At 32.7% G+C, this 23,410-nt stretch overlaps 2 protein-coding genes across 3 annotated transcripts in view; both read right to left on the bottom strand.

The window, feature by feature from the left end:
- Window positions 1-23,410, bottom strand: part of LOC124354508 (CDP-diacylglycerol--inositol 3-phosphatidyltransferase) — a 66,836-nt gene that overhangs the window by 18,200 nt on the left and 25,226 nt on the right. The window lies entirely within an intron of this gene.
- LOC124354507 (interferon-inducible double-stranded RNA-dependent protein kinase activator A homolog) overlaps window positions 1,907-23,410 on the bottom strand; it is a 29,054-nt gene continuing 7,550 nt past the window's right edge. The window contains exons 2-3 of one of the 2 annotated variants that reach the window (XM_046805019.1): window positions 14,106-14,222; window positions 1,907-4,177 (exon numbers count right to left, since the gene is read on the bottom strand). In XM_046805019.1, coding sequence (XP_046660975.1) covers window positions 2,790-4,163 — 1,374 coding nt within the window. In that variant the 5' untranslated portion in view covers window positions 4,164-4,177; window positions 14,106-14,222 and the 3' untranslated portion in view covers window positions 1,907-2,789. The remainder of the gene's footprint in view (window positions 4,178-14,105; window positions 14,223-23,410) is intronic. The other variant, XM_046805020.1, reaches the window with a different exon arrangement.

The following is a 23,410-nucleotide window of genomic DNA, read 5'->3' as shown; positions in this document are numbered from 1 at the left end:
ATAAGACTCGTCATATAGTACTTATAACTTGCATATTATAACCCCCTTCTGTTATTGTATTTTGCTATTTTGTAACATACGGGATTTGTCTCAATCTGCTTGAGCTCAATAATATTAGTGCAGTGCACACATCTGTGCTTTGGAAGCTCAACTGGAAGAGTACTCACCAGCTGAAGAAATAATCTAAGAATAATAAAAAGAAATTCATTGAAAGTAAAAATTAATGATTGGCATTAGAGAATATATGGCTTGGTAATGAAATTCGTCTTTGCTTGAGATCAAAATGTACTGGATAGGGACGATATACTCATAACTAACACATCAGTATCCCATTTTCCAAAACTTGCACAGTCTAGTGATACCAATACTCATACATCAAACTTGGCTAACTCTCATTCAGTAACAATACAAATAAGTATAAGTGACAGCACCAAAGAGGATGACACATGACAGTGCTTCACACTGAAGTCTCTTTATTGTGAATAACAAAACTAAAGTTTCATCATCTAGATTCAAACAAAGGAATAAACATAGCAAGCTAGGTCTGTAAAGTCGGGGGTCAGATTTCACTGTTTCTCTAAGATTTTTTAAAGTTATTTAAGTAGGCTGATGTTTTTCATGAAGAATAATAAGATATTCCCACCTCGTCAATTTGGTTTTACAAAAGGTAAATCCACAACAGATGCTATCCATACATTTTTGCCTTCTATACTTCATTCGTTAAATTCATGTCTTTTGACTGCCGGAATGTTCTTTGACTTAACCAAAGCTTTTGATATAGTAGACTACAACATCCTTTTAAGTAAAATTTTATAATTTGCCCTCAGAAGAGTGTTACGTTCATGATAGCTATATTAGTGATAGGTGCTAAATTATTAAAATTTCGTGATTATGGTAGTTCAAGATGAGCTTGATATCATAATTATCGACTTTAACGGACGAACCTCAGGGATAGGTTCTTGGTCCAGTCCTTTTTCTTAATATTTATATACAAACTATAAATAAAAGGAACATTTTTCTTTTGTGAATGACACCTCTTTTCGGGCTGAGATTTGGGATCATGACTGTGCACAGACTAAGTTCATATTTCAATTCCAAAAGAGAGCAATTCTTTCAACTTTTAGTAAACTGAGACTTCCTTCCTGCAAGCCTCTTTCCCAACAGCATTGTATTTGACCTTTCCATCAATACACATCCTTTAAGTAAGCAATGAAATACACACATAAAAATCTGCCTAAATTATTCCTTCACACACAAATCATTACTACAACCTTCATAGAAGAAATAACACAATCGTCAAACATAAAACCTCACTTTTTTGAGAACCACTTATCTTTTAATGATGTCGAACTTAGAATGCACTGCTGAAAAACATTAAGCTTCTTTTGGGAAGAAAGTTAAAAAGCTTTTTTGAGTGTCAGAGTATTCCTGTCAGGTTCGGAAGATAAATTATTAAGACATAATTGTATTATATAAAATTGGATTGGTTTTTTGCATTTATGTAGAATACATAGTTAACCAATAAAGATTTGTGTGCTAAGTTTAAGATACAGCCACTTAAAAATTTTATTTTCAGTGATTACTGACGTAAATTTTGGGCGAGTTGATCTTTTTGTTTAATTTCATGTACTAGTTTCATAAACTCAAAATTAATATTGCAAATCTTTAAATGTAGTACTATATATATATATATATATATATATATATATATACACATACATACATATATATATATATATATATATATATATATATACACATACATACATATATATATATATATATATATATATATATATATATATATATATATATAATACAGACACACACACACATATATATATTAGTTTAAAATAATACATTCTCTATATATGCATAATGTTACCAAGGGAAATAAAAAGAACAATAATATAAAATTCTATTTATAAACTAATGCTTCTTATTATAAAAATATGAGATTCAATATAAGAGTAACAGATTACGGATATATACCTTAGTTTTTAGTAGACAAGCTCAGAAAAATTTCCAATTTAAAACTATGTTTCTAATTTTAATTCTCTATTTTTCCCAGGCATACATTTTTACTGTATTGTGGCTTCATATCTACAGTGTTCAATTTTCAAGATCATGGACTGAGGCTCAAGGTGAGTCATCTTTATCAGATTATTTTGTAAGAACAACATAGTTATATAACTTTATTACATTATATGATTTATTCTGTAGATACTATTTTATCATTAAACCTACAACCTGTGTAATAACCAGTTACAAATCAAGTCAAATATTAAAGAGACAGTATTAGATTTGTTATAGGTTTTATAAATTTGCTATTGTTTACTATAATCATAATACTAAAATGATATTCAACCAAACGTGCAATTGTTTATATATGAAGTAATTGTATGAAATGTTATTTTTATAATTCTCTAGTTGTATTAAATTAATAAAATGAACAATGGTTATACAAAAAATTCCTCTCCTGAGCAATCAGCTTGCTGCTTTAAACAATTAATCTTAGAAAATTAATTTTTGAAATATTTAATTCCGAGAGATATTAAGGAGGAAATTATTACCTTCTCGTGACTATATTTTTCCGACGTATACAAATAATTCATTTTTAATTTATTGGCAGCATATTTCTACTAACTTCACTCAATAAATCATTTTAAACTATTTACAAACTTAAAAAGTACTATAAATAGTTTTTATGTTCAATAAGTCAGAGGAATATACATTGGCTATAGAGAATATAGATTTTTAACGCTTAAACCATAAATATTTAAATTGTTTTATTGTTCGCAATCCTCCAATACAGGTGGATTCCATGTTGGGAGGGCCAAACATCGGAGAAACAAGATGGCACGAATGGCAGCTCTTGATTCAGCCTCCTCTTTCGAATTATCATAACCATAAAAACTCCACTTTCCTTGGGGACACTCTATTATTAATAGCACTACACAAGCTTTTTCAGCCAGAAGTCCACTTTTATTGACCAACCAAGGGAAACTGAAATCTTCCAAATTTAAATTACTCAAAGCTTCAGAATCTTTCTTATCATCAGTCTCTTCTTTCAAATTTTCTATTTCAGGTACATTACTATCTGAATCACTCAAGTCATATCTTTCTGGAGGTTTAAATCTAACTTCATCAAAACACTCTTCACTCTCTTGTTTTTTGGATTCTTCAGATTCTTCATTTGGAGATTCTTCTTCATCCAGTTCGTTGTCTTCTTCTTCCGAAATAGTGTCCCAGTTCATGCAACACTGATTTATCTCCACTAAAGCCTCTTGGAGGTCTGTTTGTGTCACCTCCACTATCCGCCTGATTCCACCGAGGCTGTTCACCAATGTTGTGAGAAACTCTATGGGATCTTCCATCTTCTTATAGAATCCCTCTGGCTGTTGAGGCAGCTCCATGAACATTGGGGAGAGTGGAAATTCATCAGGTTTGAGGTGAAAAACGTCCTGTAAGTCAACTAATAATGTTGAAATACTGTGCCGAAAGGTTCCATTTTCAATGGCCGAACGGTTCCGTTCCTCGGGGGAAACTTCCATATTCTCACCTTCTGCTAGGTCATTCTGTTCTGGAGGATTATCAGAAGAGAGAAACTCCTCACCCAAAATCTCTTGAACTCTTTGGATCATCTGTTGCGCAACAAGATGCTTTGCCTGTTTCTTAGTTCTTGCAGTGGCTGTTTCTGAAATAGATGATAATTGACATTTCATTGAGAAAATCCTTGCATGGGGTGGCCCTTCTTCCCCTACCTGTATATAAACTGGGAATGGTATCCTATTGATGACGCAAATCTCCTCCAAACGTCCAACAAAGTTTGTCTGAACAGATCCATCATATGGTGACACAACGATCTCTGCTACCACTTCCTCTCCGCCATTATCAACAACAGGTCCCCGATTCAGCATTCTCTTCAGGAGTGAAGCCGCTGCATCATGCTTAGCCTGTTTCTTCGACTTTCCATCCCCAATTGCTGACAAGCCCTCAGCAGAGACTTGAAACTTGAACACAGGATCCAGGGTTCCTGTACCATTGTATATCAACTCATAATGTGGTACGAGACCTTTCTTCTGTAGAATCTCCTGCAGGATTGTAACTGGTGTCTTGTTTCCCATAGCCAGTTCTCCATTCTCTCCGAGAAACACAGCCATTTAATTATCCTGTGCTGAAAATACAGAAAAATCATATAAGACTCTAATAATGTACAAAATCTTCGGGCTATCCCAGAGTAATGGGTTTGTAATAAATAAAACAACCATAAATTACCAATTACACATTAGTATTAATACAATACCAAACTGACTAACTAACTTATACCAGTCTTAGATTAGACTAGTCTTTTCTGTACAGTAATCTCAAGTTGAAAATTGGCAGTTCACTTTAATATATTTTTATATATTAAAACAAACTTTTAAAAAAATATATATATATATATATATATATATACAAAGTGTCCCAGAACTCTCTATCTATTTTCTCAGGTATTCCCGGATCAAAGAGAAATCTTCAAACTTTCAAAATCTCAATAATTACCTCAATAGCCGCCATTTTGTAATTTTCATTTATTTATTTTTAATTTGAGAATACCTTGTTGCAATCAGTTGAAATTTGGTACAAAGCTTTATAAGCTAAAGGCCTAATTACAATTAAAATAATAACTTTTTACAAGCATTATTTTCAAAATGGTGGCTTTAACCCTGGAAGCATTTAACAGAAATTCTAAAGTGTGCACTGAATAAAAAACATTTTACAGGGTCTATTTGTAAATATCATTAAAAAATCTTACATGTAGTATATGTATAAAGTGTTAGATACAATTGTTTTCTTGTTAAGAATTTATGATTTCAAAGTAAAAATAAAGAGATATTTTACAGCATAAAAAATATACATTACTATCTACATTATAATAAAACATAAGATGTTTAACATATCTAAATTGTGGGAAATTTAGTTGTGAACATAAAAATATATAATGTTATGGGGTTCAGAAATAAAAATGATAATTTTTGGTAATGGTAAGCTTAAAGCTAAGCAACACCATGAAATAAGCATGGTAAAATTCACTCTCATTCACATTAATGTATTTTTTCTACCTTTTTATGAAGTTAGCTGATATAGGACAGTGTAAAAGCCAGTTTCTTACTTAAAAATAAAATAAATAAAACAAGATACAATAACTTGTACTTCAGTCTCAAACAAGTCTACAAGTACGGCCGTCTGATTCCATTAGAATGTCATAAATATCTCTAGTTCCATAAGGCTTATCCATTCTGAAGTATTATAATAACAATATATGATAAAAATTTGCTCAATTTGATAAAAAAACTTACGAAAACAATTTCTGCAGAACAGAGTTTAAAAACAAAATCACATCTAGGAAACCCAGACAGATTGGCAACTAGAAATATGATCCAAGAAAATAAAGATCACTAAACATTAAAAACAACTCAGGCTTTTAATTGATGTAGAATTTAAAGGTCTTTCACCAGGAATAATGGTTTTACCAATAAAATATGAATCGGCACTTTCAGTGTCGATAGCACTTTGGAAGTTACGTGATCAACACCACATGGGTCGGTAAACACTTCCAAGGTTAAGCGGTAATACCTTAAAAACAATATACAGTGTGAGTTAAAAGTTTCAATACACTCTGTGTAGTTTTTGATGGATGAAGATGTAGGGATGAAACTCGGGACACCTTTCTAGGAAATAGAAGTGAACTTTTTAGTCACTGTTACAACTTTGCTCATTTCCCCAAAATGGGATTTTGAGAGGGCGGATCAAAATTTTTTAATGTAAAGACTAAAAAAGGAATTAGAGATTAAAAAAGTTAAGACATGTTTTTGTGATACTTTACGTTGAAGTGGAGTGTTTAAGTGAACAAGAGCGTATTGTTATCCTGATGATGCACGGTTACGGAGACCAGGTGAGATCTTATGATGAAGTAAGGAATTTATTTAATGACACATCCTAATCGAAAACCTGTATCTAAATTAGGAGTAAAAAAAAAAAAAAAAAACAATCTAATGCTTCCAGGAAACGGGCATTGTTAAAGACCGCCCAAAACCTGGACAACCAAAATCGGTTATAAATTTGCATTGTCATTGAACGTTTTATAGTCATTGTAGAGGACCCTCATATATCAACAAGAAATGTGACTCAAATAATAAGCACATTTCCAACATCAGTTTGTAAAGTTTTACGTGACAGTGGTTATTAAATGTACAAAATTCGTTTAGTATATGAGCTAAGTGAGGACAATTTTGATTGTCGAGCAGAATTTTGTGAAATAATGATGCAGAACACTGATAATAATTCAATTAGATTAAACAACATTGCTATAGATGAAGCAACTTTCATGTTAATCGGTAACGTTAACAGACACAATGCTCGTTATTGGGCTGATGTTATCCTCATTGGATGAGAGAGTAACATATCCAGCACCCTGAAAAATTAAACGCAACATTGTGATGGATCAGTTTGTAGGGCCCTTTTTTATTGATGAAAATCTTATTGCCGAGATATACCAGAAAATGTTACAAATCAGGTTTATTATACAGTTATCCAAGTAGCAACCAACAACTGTAATGAAGTTTGGTTCCAGCAGGATGGAACACCACCACACTATGGCCTGTACGTCCACAAGTGCAATAGTCCAGTCAATGACAGTAAAAAAAGGGTAAAATGTGTATTTATCCCATACAGCAATGATTTATATGACAATTTTGATTTAGTTTCTACTTAACCTCTATTTCAAAATCAACTCTTTGCCAAGGATTGCTCTTTTTATAGAGGCAAAAACCACCCCTATTCGAAAAATTTTAAATTGGAGCACGTAATTAAAATCAAATTTATATCAATTAAATGAGAGTCAACTGACAATTTTTAATATAATTTTTGATTCATTAATCAGTTTTGGCCCTTAAGACAGAAATCATTAACTAATAATAATAAACATGTCCCAACTGCTTGCATTACTTCTCTCCCTTAACGGTGTGCAACAACCCACTTCTGATATTGTAAAATGGCTAAAAGTGCCTTCTCGTCATTCTGTTAAACCAGTTAACTATAATAACTCAAGTCAAAAGTTCTTCTCAATTAATCTATTTAATATACTTTCTGATGTTTCTACAGAAGAGGTGTCTGATGAAAATGAATGTATCATCTCATCTATCAATGTTGAAAACCAAACAAGTTCACTGTCACAATACTTGTGAGAATAAAAATAAAATTACATTGTTGATCTGTACTGACAGCTATGGAGTGGCCTATCTTGGCACATTAACAAGAATCAAAACACTCATTCAGCAGTGGGGTTTGTGAGAACTGGTGGTCGAACAAAAAACATACTGGACTCTAAGAATATTTAAAATGAATTATAAAAAATAAAAATGATGTATTAATGATTTTCTGCGACACAAATGACATCTCAAGAAATGACGCTAAAACTGGTATTACAGAGGCAGTTAAGAATATAGGAACAACAACATAATTTTGTGGATTTACCAAATAGATTTGATCTTCCTCAATGGCCATGTGTGAATGAGCTGCAGAGAAAATCTTAACATCAATTAAGGAACTGTGTGACTCTTATAAAAATGTGATGTTGGTTGAGATAAGCGAAGCGGAAAGACACCTGCACGATCGTAATGAATTACACCTAAATAACAGAGGAAAGAGATGGCTTGCGGAGCAAATCTGTACTGCCACCACATGAATGATGAAACTACATCACCATCGCAGCCACAGGGCGATTTAGTGAGAACTGAGGGGGTGCTGGCTGTGGCAGAGACCGCATTACCACTCACTCGCCCTTCCACACCTGCGGATGAGAGAGCTGCAAGATCACCATCAACCCCTCTTGTAAGTGCTGAGGGAGTGCCAGTCACGGCTGGGATTGTGTCTCTACATTTTTGCATATCACCACACCGGCAACTGACTCTGCTACACCATCGGGAAACAGACTTCTGCCTTCGGTGCAACACCCTCTTTAAAGTATAAGAAGTAATAGTGTCTTGACCATAAACATAGTCAATAAGAAACAAACTAGAGTAATTAGAAGTCATTTTGAATATTAATAATATTGATGTGCTGTGTATTAATGAGCACTGGTTGCATGAGGACGAAATTAGTCTGTATGTTCCAGAAGGTTTTATTGTGGTATCTAGTTTCAGTAGGAAACCACCTCTTCATCAATAATAGTAAATTGTAACTTTAAATATGAAAGTATACAAAAAATGTAAGTACTGTGTAAACTTAGAAACACTTATAATGACATACAATGGCTTATTTCACAGCCACTTGTGTTATGGCATTCGACTGTGGGATGATTCCAATACAGCAAAAAACGTTTTTGTTTGGCAGAAAAAACAATAAAAATAGTAGCTGGATTATCTTACCAAGAGTCTTGCAGACAACATTTTTCTAGGCTTAAAATTATGACCTTGGCATGTACATATCTTTTCTATAACATAATGTATGTAAAATAAAATGAAAATAGATTTGAAACATTATGTATACTCCATTAGTACGATACCAGATCAAAAGATAATCTAAGGACTCCTAATATATGGCTAGATAAATATTATAAAAGCCATAAATATCAGCAATTAAAACTATTTAAATCAAATATGTCAGGGTGGCTGAAGCTTAAGAAATTTTACAATTCTGAGGAACATATGAAATGAATCGCTTCATGCAAAAAGGGCTTCAGTCAGCCCAGTTTTACTTTTGAGTAATTCAATAAAAACTTTTTCTATTTCTATAAAACATTTTTTTTAAAAACCTCTTATTATTTTATATATTTGATATGAATACACACCTTTCAACAGTACTAGTGAGGGAAACTAAAATTGTTATTTTCATAGTGAAAAATTTTTTTTTTACTAGCAGTCTGAAGCCCTTTTTGCATGAAAATTAAAATGACCCTTTTAAATATGATATAAAACTTTATTTCTTTAATTATTTTTTACTTTTTTATTACATTAAAATGTATTTTTACTATTTCAAGCTTTTGGATTATGAGTATCTGTAATCAAAATTCCAAAGGTATTATTAAACAACAGTTTTTTTTATACATTTATTGATTGAAAAATGTACTACAACACCGTGTGGAAAAAAGAAAATTAGTACTAATAAAAATAATATGTTTGAAAACGTAATCAATCATCTTGGACTTCAGGTGCAATGTGGTCAAGTGTAGGCCAATTCATAATATCTTCGTAGAAGTCTATGTGTTCATGGGCAACGTACGGTAGAAGATTCCTGACGTCGTTGATTTTTGAAGCTTTTATGGGTACTTTACCAGCTGGATAACACACAGGTGGTGGCAATGTTGGTTTTTGGTTCTGGTCCTTACACATTTTAAAAAGAATGAGTTACAATGCTGTCAATGGTTTTTACTGGCTAATATTATACCAAACTGATTTTTATCAAAGGTCAACTGCTTATAACTGCTTATTTCAAATCTGATTTTCTTTTCTTTTGGAACTCGCTTCGATCTTGTTTCTTGAGATATGCAGCTTTTTTTGTAGTATTGTTTTCCAAAAGAGCTTGAAATCAAAGATGTCTTTTGTCTCAACTTCTTTGACAGAAAACTTATTGATTCCTGGTTTTGCGCTGCTGTTTTCTATGAGTTTTCTGATTTCACCCACAGAGTAAATTCTGTCATACTTTTTCACATGACGCTTTATCGTTGCAAAGTCCCTGTCACAGGGCAAAAAAGAATGGCCTCTGACAGGAAAATACATTGTTATCTTTGCTGATGAAACGGCCGGTGTCAGTAAGAAGCAACAAAATCTACTCAGTGCGTGATTTTTTTGTTCTGCCCGCTGCAGTTATCAGAGAACAGTCGTAACTCTGTATATTCTGGGGGGATGGATTTGAGATAATCCCATAAGAAAGAGCACACTTCATTAGGTGTCTTGCTGGCTGTACCTTCATGGTTATACATACACTTTTGCTGACTCTTTTTTATATCATGAATAGAGAATACATTAACCGTGATTTGTCTTAAATAAAACGTTTCTTGTACGGGAATTTGTGGTATACTGAGATTTTGCATGAAGTCCATACAAAGGGAAAGTACGTGTGGCTCGTTCTTTGAGTTAGCTTCATTTGTAATCTTGATAAAAAACTTTTTTGCTCGTCTTTTATGAATGATAAGCTCGGCAGCAGCAGCTGATCTTTTTGCTACATCGTTCAAGTGAGGACTCTTTAGCTTTGTGTTGAGCTCTTCACAACGTGCAGCAACAATCAATTTGCGGTCTGCCAAATCTTAAATTGTAGTTTTCATTGAAAAAACTCATAAAAGTAAGCAGAACTACAAATTCCTGGATGTTTGTCGACCAATGCACGATATAAGGCGTTTGTGCAGAGTCTAGCATCTAAATATTTTTCTAGTTTTCCCAGAATAATGACTAAGTTTAGTTGGGTAACTTTCAATATGGTCCCTAATGATTTGTTGTTTTTCAATACTCAAAGTGTTGTTTGCGCTCTGAGACTTTCTCTATTTATCAATAGGGTTTTTTCCTTCCTTGGCAAGGGCTCTCAACCGTTTAACTCGTTTGTCGCTTATTGATAACAGAGACAAAAAAGCTTTGTAACATACCTGCGTCCTTTGGTTACCAACCAGGAGAAAGTATGTATACATTTTGTCAACATTGCGTGCGTCTTCTCCTTTCCTTGGACGTCTTTTCTTGACGTCATGAATTTCAATTCAAGTTCTGGATGTACAGGTCCTGATCATTTTTTGATGGAAGGTCAAGAAGGCGTTGCAATATGTTGATTTGGTCAAGTTCAGTCAATCCATCAAAGCATTTAAATCTCTTGCAGCTGAAAAAAAATATTAAAAATTAGTGGTGACAAGTACAGTACATATTAACAAAATAAACCTTAATAAAATTTAGGAAAATTTATAGTTTATAAAATTAGGTTAGATTGGGTGTGCAATATACGTACTAATATGACCATTGCAAGAAATTCAAGCTAACAAAATTGTTAATAAATTAAAATGTAAGGACTCTTACTTGCATGGAGGCCTGTTGTTTTAGCTGGAACTATCCTCCCTTTATAATCTTCATACTCCAATCCCTTGTACCTTGACACTCTCTTAGTATTTCTTTTCCATTCTGATTCTCTTTTTACACGTTTTCCTCCCAAACTACTACTTCATTTTCTTGGTCACTCTCGGAATCCGTCTCACTAACCATATTGAATACCTATTATCTATAAAACTTTAATAATTAAGTGATTTTCAGATCAGTGTAATAACAGTTAAGCAACACATAACCTCAAAATGAAAACCTAACTAAAACAAAGCAGGTCTACCAATCGAGCGAGACATACAACTAATGACCAACAATGCAATCAAAAACAGATGTTTTAATATTCTAGGCAAATAGGACTTCAGTCACTGACTGAAGGCCTTTCTGCATGGAATATTAAAAATTTTACTCTGGTTTTAAGACATTGGAGCAATGGGACTAAAGCCCTTTATGCGTAAAAATGTTGGTACAGTCATTAGCAACGATAACCTATAGCTAACTCAATTTCGCCATTTTGGTGACTGAAGCCCTTTCTGCATGAGGCGATTCAAATGTCATATGCTTTAAATAAGAAGAAAATAAGGATACTCCATAATTTATTATATTTATTTAAAAATTTATATATTAATCCAATGTCTCTGTGTGTTTTTGATATTTTATTTATTTCAGTAGATTTAAGTATTTATTATAACATACACACAAGCAAAAAAAAAAAAAAAAATATTATCTACTTTAGAACATTTTGAAATCCACAAAAGTGCCAAAATTAATCATAATATATATTATTAAATGACAAAGATTTTCTAACAAAAAATGTATTATTCGATAGACTTTTAAACAATATACATTGATCACACATAAAATTAAATACAACAAATTTAGCCACCGAGGTAGTGAAAAAACACATGACAAATTGGTTTTAATTATTTATTTTCATAACTTAACCTTAGTTAGTACCTGAAGATGAAATCACAGATTTCTAAATGTACATTGTAACAAAAATAAAAAAAGTGTTAAAAGGTTTATTTATATTGTATTATACATAATTATTATTTTGACGAATCCCATTGTAGTCTTTGGAGTACTTAATGGCCAATAAAACTTCTGATTTCAATCATCTGTAAATATGTTAAATTAACGTTGATAGACAGTTTCTAATATATTAAACAGTTTCGACCCTTTAAAAATCGTTGTTTGTTTTTTTATTGGCATATTTTACATCATTCTCTTTAGAATTAAATTATCTATAACTTTTAGTTAAAAAGTTTTCGTGTTTATTACTCATTTAATGAAGTTAATGTACTTCAAATGTAAACAAAGCAGGTTTCTCAAGACCAAACTTTGCATATTTCGTTTGATATCTCAGATATGGGTAGTCTTACACGTCTAAGACGTATTTTATTCAATTTGTAAGTTCATTTTAAGTTTATTAAAATCCGATAAATTTAACACTTTTCTTTGTCATAAAACATCAATTTCGCTTTATTTATGTTTTTTCTCAGAAAATCGGGTGCAATCTTTCCGGACATATGTTTATATGAACTTTTTTCATTATTTCAATGAGAGGAAACCACCTGAAAAGTTTGTCGGGTTACTCATAAGACAACCTATATATAAGTGACAGTTCAAGTAAGCCTAAAATATAGCCACTATGTGTATGCATCAATATACTAATATACATGTTTTAATTTCTACAAAAATGTGATTTTGGTATTTTCCCCATAAATCGCTTAGTTTTTAAGAGCTATAAGCTAATCCAACTAATTTTTTTCTCAGATCTTATTTTTAAAACTTCAGATTCATGCTAAAAAGGCTCAAAAAAGGTACTTTGTGCGAATACATGCAAACTTTAAATGAATTTTCAGAAAAGAAAAACCTACAATACCATACTCTACAAAATTTGGTGTATCATTAATAGTTTTTGAGATATTTTGAAAAAAGGTAATTTTTTGATAAGTTACAAAAATGTTTTTCTTACTTCAAGCTCTTTTTTTAAATAAGTGCTTTAAACTTATAAACAACTCAGAAGATATAAGAACATAAATAAAGTGAGTTTTAAAGTGGCAACAGTTTTTTTAAAGGAGGTGGAAGAGAGGGTGAGAATTTCGTTATAATTTCCAATGAAAGAAAATAGTAATCAACATTATTCTCATCATAACTCGCTTAGTTTTAAAGCTAGAACCTTTTATAAAAAATAAAAATAAAGGTTTTTTTAAAGGAATTAAAAAAGGTTCTATGACTTTTTTCCCAAAAAATGTCATAGGTTATATGGTTATAGGTTATAACCATATAATATGTCATAACCCCAAAATATGTCATAGGTTATATTCTACAGTCAATGGTTATTGAATGTAGACACTTACCATTTTGGCATTTGAAAATACCAATAAACTTTCAACAAGCAATAGTTCAGTTTATATTAAGTCTGTATATATCATATATAAATGATATTTTTAGTTTTTATAATCTATAATTTTGCTCTCTACATTATTCATGAAAAACTGTCTGAAAACATAGATTTTTGGCCTGAACAATTTAGCTCGTGAATAAGTCGAAAAGTATTGACTTTCAGAAAAAAGCTTCATAGAACAAAAGTTGCATAGAATTAATCAATTTATCAATTTCCGCACTTATTTTCAATGACAAATTGCTCACGCCCGAGACGGAGTGGCATCCACCCCCCCCAGAGAAAAAACAACCTGTGGTAAAGGGTAGAATTTAAAATAGAGGACAAGTAAAACCTAAATCCAAATTTTTATGAAAATTGGTGCTGTATGGGATAAATACATGGGGAAATGGTCATTGACTATACTACAAGTGTTAAGTATTATAATTGGGTGCATATGTGTGTTTGTGAGTATGTTTATAGCTATATAAATGTTTAGTATAGGAAAAATTATTTATTTTATGTATTGTGCAAAAATTGTATGCAAAAAACTTTTTAACTTAATGTTTTAAACTTTTTTTGGAATAAAACATTATTATTACTATTATTAAATTTGTAGATTTTGATAACAAAAATCATAATATACCAATCATATTACTTACCAATTACAGTGGAATAAACCGATATAACAGAGTTTCATTGGACCCAACAGAATTTAACAAAAGAGTCAGTGGTGCAACTAAGGGAGGGGATGTGTGGGGTAGAACTCCCCAAAAGACCTAAAAAGTTTAAAAAATACATATATAATAGCAATCCAAATTGTTTTAAATACAATAGTTATATATGTTACTTTGAATTAGGTCAATCTAATTTATTTTAATTTATATTTATTCAGATTAATGTATTAATCAATGGAGCTCCCAGAGTGGTGTGCTCTTTAATCAGATTCATCCCTCCCCAAATCCTAGTTTGCCACTGAAAAGAGTTATCAAGCAGACAGAAGGATGGATGTATGGACACTGACACAATTTTAAGAAGGCCTAGTCGGACCCTAACAATATTCTATATGTTAATTTAAGTTAGCCCCGCATCTGCCCAGCAAATCAATTTAAGTTGCTCTTGGTTCACTCTACAGCATCCAGCAAATCATAACCAGTCATTGTGTAATCTTTGCTTTATGACATATTTCACTATCAATTGGGACTTTAATTACAAAAAATATTTACATGTTTTCATTAAATTAAACTCTCAAACACAAAATATCGATATTTATGATAAACCTCATCACTTGACTTTAGAACATATAAATTAGTTGGGTAGTTCGTGCCAGCCAAGAAGTTGCGAGAAGGGTAAAAAACTAAAGCTAACGATAGTTCTAAGTATGTTAGTGAAGGGAAGTTTTGTTTCATGAAATTATTCGTAGCTATACGTTGACAGATTTCATTGAAAAAAGTGCATTGGAATTGTTATATTGCAAAATAGTTGTTACTTGTAAATGTTTTATAACTTTAATGGTTTTTTTTAAATTATTTGGCTTTCAACATTTTTCAGCTTTACTAGTCCTATAGATATCAATTTTTTACAAAAAATACAAAATGGCGGCTAGTGGTTAAACTACACATTTCTCGAGCTATGTTTATGGGACATTTTTTGTTTGGAATGATATCATCAACAGAAGTTTGTGATACCCTGTTCTGAACACCATATATATATATATATATATATATATATATATATATATATATATATATATATATATATAATTAGTAAACAATTGAGTAAAGAGTCCACTGTACAGGAAAGATATTATAACAAATAGATTTACACCAGGTTAGTATCATTAGATCCCCACTAGATAAATAATATACATTTAATTTCAAAAATTAAAATAATTACTTTAAATTTGTAATATATAATGTGAAAACTACAAATGAATTATAATATTAAATATTACATCTGAACTGTAAAGAAAACAGTGCCAATCTTAAGTAGTTTCTTTTTCAATAAAGATAATACTCTATAGGCTAGTATCTATTTACAGAGTAATAGAGGATTTACCATATCTTATCTAACCTTTGGACTTATATAAATAATACAAAGATGTCTCTCTTAATCTTCTTATTCAATCAATACACAAACAAAACAATTGAAAGAATGTAAGTCTTGCTCTAGTGCTTAGCACTTACACTGTTGCCTCTTTTCTTATGTTACACTACTGTAATTCATATATTTTCTACCATTTTAGAGCACAACAATAACAAATTATGCACTATGTACATTATTAGTTACTGGGAAACATAAATAATGTGATCTACTGTGAGTAAGAGTCTAACATAAAGCGTGTTTATACTAGAACATCAGTAAAAACGTCACCATTGTTTTTAACCACAACAGTCTGTCTTCCATGGATTGTCCATAACCTATTTTTATTAGACTGGTTATTTTAACAATGAAAAGTAAAGTAATTAATTATATTATTGCAATCTTTATTTGCTAAGCACTCCTGGTGCTGCCTTATTGATGTTGATTATTGGATTTGGTTCATTCTGGAAAAGCCATTTGCAGTCTATATCATGCTGCTTCATTTAATTTGTACATTATAAGTATGAACAAAGTGTTTGGAGTAAATATAAAATAGGAGTGATGGAGCATAATATAAAAAGAGTACTAGCATTTGAACATGCTGATACTAATATCACCAGTCATTAGGAGGAGCTGTAGCAGCACTTTTAGTGGTGTCCTGCACTGATAGAAACAAATTTAAAACATTCCTTGAGATAGAATCTAGCATTCAATATCTACTGTCACCTCTCCTAGCTCTGATAACAGATTTGTCTTCTTTGCATTTACTCAATAAGGTGTTGGATATCTTTTAGAGTGATGTTCTTCCTTTACGACGATTTCAAAATTGCCAAGAGTCTCTGGTGGATCCGTGCGCTATTCTACTCCTACATATTCTATGGATTGAGATCAGGGCTGCTTGCTGCTTTGTCCATTATAACCACTCTGTGGTCTTGAATATTTTCAAACTGTGGCTAGTGCAGCAGTGAGTAGACGTGCATTGTGCATCAGCATAGCTGTAACTATTTTAGAGCGAACTACAGAACTTACACCGTCCCAAACATAAGTGAGCCACCTGCAAAAGATTCTTTAGGACAAATACAAATATAACCTCATCCTCTCTTTTCTATCAGGAGCTCTCAAGTTGATGTAAGTCTCATCGGCGAATAACATAGGTCTCTAATCAGCCTCATACCTAAACCCTCTTACTCGGTGTTATGTTTTGAGATGGGGATCTATAGCCAGCTGTCCACTATACAGCTGAGACAAAGTGAGGTGTGTATATATAAAAGAAACAAACACAGATGTTTCTAACTTGCCTCTGATCACACCATTTAGCTAATTACTAGCACACTGACTCTCAAAAACCCAAGCCTTGTTACTCAGTGTTGTGTGGTGAGATAGACCTGTAGCCAGCCATCTACTACACATCTGAGACTCATTGATGGGTCTATATATAGTAAAAGCAGAAACACAGATGTTTCTAACTTGTCTGACCATACCCTGGAGCTGATTACTTGTGGTAACCCTTATTCTGTCCCTCTCATTTCTAATTTTTCTTCAACTACCTCCTTGGTTTCTTCTGTCAGCCCATTTCTAAAAACTGTCTTATAACTCCTCCAATGGCTGTATAATCGACCCCAATAAATCTTGCTCTCTCTGTGAGAAAAGGTGTCCTCCACTAATGTTTTTAATTGAGCACACAACACCAGGAGGATGTATTGAAAATTATAAAATAGATACAACTAATACCATGTGTTAGAAGTAACAACACTGCCAAAGTTTGTAGATCAACAGGAAACCTTTAGAAAATGAATCAGCACTCCAACATGCTTGATTATTATTAAACCAAGAGACTGATATTATCTATATTGATTAACCAAGTAATCAGTAGATGTCATAGAGACCAGGACTATCTTGAGATAAAACATACTGATAACAATAGCTCAATTCAAAAATATTATTTTAATAAAAACCAGAAATATTGGTGGTGTTTATTCTGACCCGGAGTGAATTATGTAATGATAATCTAACCTGAACTATGTGTAATACATATTTATTTTCTGAAGTTATATAGAAAAATATTTAGACATACCCTACATATTCTCCCAAGCCTGGTTGCAGTAAAGATTTGAGTTCTAATTAAAATTCATTATCTCATACATAAAAAATATATCAAAAATAAAGTAAAATTTTAGTTAATAGTTGGTTGCAAAGAATGCAGTTTGGAAGTTATACTTGTAGAAAATAAAATTAATCAAGAGAAACTGCGGGGGGGCTGATAACTGAGTGTAAATCGGTGAATGAAACTATTTAAATAGTTGGTAAAATTACATTATCAAGTTGGTATATAAACATGCTTTTAAAGTAAATAAAAATAAAACAGTAAGAAGACAATCTTACATTTGAAGCTATATGAATAATATATGAGTGAGAAATAACATAAATCGAATAATAAATAATTAGTAACAGCAATAGAGTAATTAGTTGCATAATAAACATTGTAATAAAAATTTATAATCAGCTGAAGACTAATTTTTACTTGCATGAATGACCTGTGACTGTGAACCCTGTGTAATTTATGTTAATGTTAATATGTATGTGTATGTATTCACACACGGATGTTTGGTTTGTATGTATTAGGTATAGGTAAATATTCAAACGCATTGTTTGTAGTGATACCCAAGATTTACAGTATTTCTTTTCACAAATTATTAAGCTGTATGGGGAAAAAATCCACTTCACAAGGATAGAGTTAGCCAGACAATAGAATATTGTAATGGGTTCCTGATTTCATTATTATTCAGTTTCATTATCTCTTCAATTCAATTCTTTATTCACACATATGATTTGTAGTTTTATTTCTTGTATTAAAATCATGGAAGTCTGTTATTTTAGGAATTCCACCATCAATATTTTTATAAGTAGGAATGAGAACTTCGTGTATATATATATATATATATATATATATATAAAATATAAAGATATTGACATTTAAAAATATACTTCACAACAGTCGGATTTATGGAGATTAAAAATTATTCTCAGAACAAACTTCTGGCATCTTAATAGCCTGTCTAAAGAAGAATGATTACCCCAAATCGCTATATTGTAGTGCAGTAGACTTTCGCAGTATCCATAGTAAACGTCTATAGAACATCTGTTCTAAAAGAGGGCTTCAACATCCTAACTCCAAAAGTTGCACAGATTAAGCGTTTAACAGCTTGCCTGTATGAGGTTCCCACCTTAAATTTTTATTCATAGTCAATTCCAGAAATTTTTAAGGACTCACAAAAGGTGATGCTAGTAAAATGATCAGTACCCTCGGTCCTGTCAGCCGGACACCCACTGATTTGAAACTATTGTACTGGTTTTAGTTCTAGTCATAAGCCATTTGCTGAAAACAGTTTTAAAACCTGAGAAATAGCTAATTCCATAGTACTCTTTACAGCAACAGCGTCTCAACCGGTGAGAAGCAGGGATTCGTTACTTGCAAACATTGTGATTTTAGCGGTCAGAATTGTGGTCATTATCATTAATATAAAGTAAGAACAGTAACAGGGGCAAGGTGGAGTCCTGAGGCATGCTGATGCTGATTACTACAAGATGATGAATACTTATGAGTACTGTCCAGAGATACACTCTGTTGTCTACTAAACAGAAATTACCTGAACCAGCTCAAGTGCTACACCTCTGATGCCATAATAATACAGCTTATTTAGCAGAACTTCATGACACATACACAGTCAAATGCCCTAGACAAATCACAGAAAACACTGATAGTTCTCTGCGATCCATCCAGGGCCTGTAAAATATCATTTGTAAAACGATGTAGGGCTGATAGTGTACTCTTTCCTTTTTGGAAGCAATGCTTTTGAATGCTATTGAAATTAAGTTATTGGTCACTAAATGGGATGGCAACCTGGACAAGAAATCCTTTTCATACACTTTAGAATAAACTAAAACCAAAGCTATGGGAAGATAATTATTAATATTCTCCTGTGAACCTTTCTTATTTAATGATTTAATTATTGCGTACTTTAGTTTGTCCGGAAAAATCCCATATTCCATGGGCTGATTAAATTAACAGTCAGAAAAGTACCAAATTTCAAGGCACAGAATCTCAGGACATTGGGAAGTAAACCATCCCAAAACAAAAGACAATTTATTGTTCAATGATAAAATTACTTTTGATACCTCGTCCTCACTTGCTAGAGGCAAAAAGAGACAAAACTACAGGAGGTCATGACAAAAGTAATGAATTTTTCTATATGCCTCTTAAAAAGAAGCTGTTGAAATGCTCCACCAAGAAAGTTTTGTCTGTTTCCGCAGCCTTTAGGAAGATTATATATTTTTTCTCTGAATTACTGCAGGTTTCTCTATGCATGATACTCCATGTAGTTTTGATTTTGTTGTTTGATTTTTGTATACAGGGTGTCAATTACCTGTATACAAGGTTTGTCCATAAAGTATCCGACCTTGACGTCTGGCATGAACTGACGTTACTCAGCAGCAACGGCAATATGGTCCCCTTCAAAGTACTCCCCTCCACAAGCTATTACCTTGACTCAACCAGAAATATCTCGGGAGGAAAAGGATAGCCCTAAATCTTAAAAATACAAATAAGACAAAAACAATGTAAAACCGAGTTTTGAAACCGATGATGCAAAGCCTAATATAAAATCTCAAAACAATATTGAAGCAGAAATAAAACAATACGAAAAAACACAATAGCTGAACAAGAAAATAAGAAGAAAAGTGAACGTTTACTCAGATAGTCATGATCGGCATATGTCTATGCACCTAATGTCTTAACTGGATAATAATAAATACAAAGTGATGGTTGAATGTAAACCTGGTACTTAGACAACAGAAGATTTCCTCAACATATAGGATTCAGAATTCTGTGAAGACGATTGGATAGTGTTAATAGCTGGGACAAACAACTCTTTGAGCTGCGGCATACTGCTGGTGATACAACAGAAAGGGTAAAACTCTAAACTTCTCCATGTAAAGAGAGGGGTACCGCAAGGCTCAGTCTTTGGTGCCAGTATTATTTCTACTACTAACAAATGACCTGCCAACTCATCTACAAGGACACTGTCAAATAGTAATGTGCGCAGACGATACGGTTGTCACACTTGCAGAAAAAGAAAATGAGTTGTACTGACAGTGAAACAGCTATCAATTTGACCAAAGAATACTGTACTCCCAATGATTTAAACCTCAATGACGATGAAACTGTTCAAATAGTCTTTGACACTGAAAATATAAATACAAATGGAAGAATAAATGGACTGGAATATAAAACCAACACCAAGCACCTCGGCATCATAATCGACTCCTACATCTCATGGAAACCACACATAGACCAGCTGTATAAGAAAACAAGTGCAGGCACTTACCTGATTCGCAGACTCAAGCAAATAAGCACTCCGGAGGCAACATGAACTGCATACTTTGCATTCTACCGCATATTTGAAAGTTACCACATCATTTGTCGAGCTAAAATCCTCACAGTAGTGGCACTTTACATACAAGAGGTCATCATCCACACAGTCGCCACGTAACAACTGAGATATAGAGACATCCATCAATACGACACTAGACATGCCTCAGACTTTGCCCTGCCTCATCACCTCAGCATGTACAGCAAAAAACCATCATACATTGGGGCAAAACTTTTCAACCTGCTACCAGAGGACCTGAAGAACACCCCACCCCAGAAGCTGAAGAAACACCTAACCAACTGGCTGCTGAAGAATGTTACAATTTGTAACTTGACTATAGTACTAATCTCTAAGATTATGTTAATAAAGATATAATCTATTGTCTATTGTCTAAATTAAAATAACATATTTAGAAGCTACAAAAAAATAATTGAAAAATTAAAATTTCTCAACATTATTTCAGTCACAACCCCTTATCAGTTCGACATGTATAATTCACATAAGGTAAATGACAAGACTTTTATTGTAAATTGGCTTCTAAAGCGAGTTAAGGAGGAATTCCCTAAAATAAAAATTGTGACACAGAGTCTATGGATCGAAAATTTTTACATGCCAAAGGAAAAGGATGCTCTTTTCGGCTCATTGCTGACTGCATTTCAGAAGATGTCATTGCTACTTGTACGGATCAGAGAGTTTTAGGCATTAAGGATTTAGCTGTCGCCACGAGTCCATCTGCAAGACGTATAGACCCTTGTATTCTTTTCTCCTCTGCAACCGATCAAGGAATTGCAATGGAGTTGATGGAAGAGCAAAATACGTTGGGGCAAAACTTTTCAACCTGCTACCAGAGGACCTGAAGAACACCCCACCCCAGAAGCTGAAGAAACACCTAACCAACTGGCTGCTGAAGAATTCCTTCTACTCAATGGAAGAAAACCTGAGAAAAATACCACTGGACCCAGATGTAACTTCAAATCAATAAAATGAACACCAATACTGAAGACTTGTTCTAAGTAACTTAAAATGTTACAATTTGTAACTTGACTATAGTCTTACTAATCTCTAAGATTATGTTAATAAAGATATAATCTATTGTCTATTGTCTAAATTAAAATAACATATTTAGAAGCTACAAAAACTTAATTGAAAAATTAAAATCTCTCAACATTATTTCAGTCACAACCCCTTTATCTTAAGGAGTTAAGGAGGAATTCCCTAAAATAAAAATTGGGACACAGAGTCTATGGATCGAAAATTTTTACATGCCAAAGGAAAAGGATGCTCTTTTCGGCTCATTGCTGACTGCATTTCAGAAGATGTCATTGCTACTTGTACGGATCAGAGAGTTTTAGGCATTAAGGATTTAGCTGTCGCCACGAGTCCATCTGCAAGACGTATAGACCCTTGTATTCTTTTCTCCTCTGCAACCGATCAAGGAATTGCAATGGAGTTGATGGAAGAGCAAAATACGTATACTGACATCATGAAGGGCAACTCCAGTCGATCCCCAAGTAAGTGGCCATCTGAAGTTGAAAAACCTTTTTCAGAGACTGGCACAGGTTTCTGCATCATCTACAATTATTAGTTCATTGTCGTCCCAATAACTGAGTGGGAATATTTTAGAAACTCAACAAGTGCAGTCCCCATTAACATAACTAACCCTTCTAAAAGCCTTTTTTTAAATAGTGATAATGTAAAAATGACTCTTTTAACTAATATATTTCTGTTAGATGTACGTATTCAAAGTATTGTAAGATCGAGGAACTCCAGGTTCAGTTGCAGTTTTTAAATAAGTGTAGATTTTCTATGCATTTCTGAACATTAGCTTCTATTGGGTAGCAGAAATGAAATGAAAAATATGTGTTGGGTTTGATACATTTTCCTTTTTTGGGCATACACAAAGTATCAGGGAAGGGTTACCAAGTTCCGTAACCTCTCAATATGTAATTAGAAACAGAGCTGATCTGGATGCATTATCGGTGGAATAGGTACTTGAGTACGAGGCGGTCGAGCTGAGCGGAGACGGCATGTGGTGGCCTCTCTTGGTTGTCTGTATTTACCATTCACCATTTGTCCTGGCAGAGCTGAGTTTTTAAATCTTTTTGACATTCTACTCACCAAAATAACAAATGAAACTAAAGTAAAAGATATCGTTATCTGTGGGTATCTAAACACAGATTCTTTTTCAGACACCACAGAGAAAAGTGAACTATTTTATTTGTTTGAGTCTTATGGTCTATTTTCTCATATTAAAACAGCTACTAGAATCAGTGCTGAATCACAAATCCCTCTTGATTACGTAATAACAAATGACCAGCAAAACACAGCAAGGTTCAAAACAAGGCAATAGCTGTTCTGTAACCAGGTGCTTTAGTAAGAATAACACAATTCAATTCAAACAATGCTTTCCAAAATACTTTGGGATGAAATCAGTTTTCCTGATTATGTTGTCAATA

The sequence above is a fragment of the Homalodisca vitripennis genome, chromosome 2 (genome assembly GCF_021130785.1).
Source record: "Homalodisca vitripennis isolate AUS2020 chromosome 2, UT_GWSS_2.1, whole genome shotgun sequence".
Classification (NCBI taxonomy): Eukaryota; Metazoa; Arthropoda; class Insecta; order Hemiptera; family Cicadellidae; genus Homalodisca; species Homalodisca vitripennis.
This window is presented reverse-complemented; position numbering and strand designations above follow the sequence as displayed.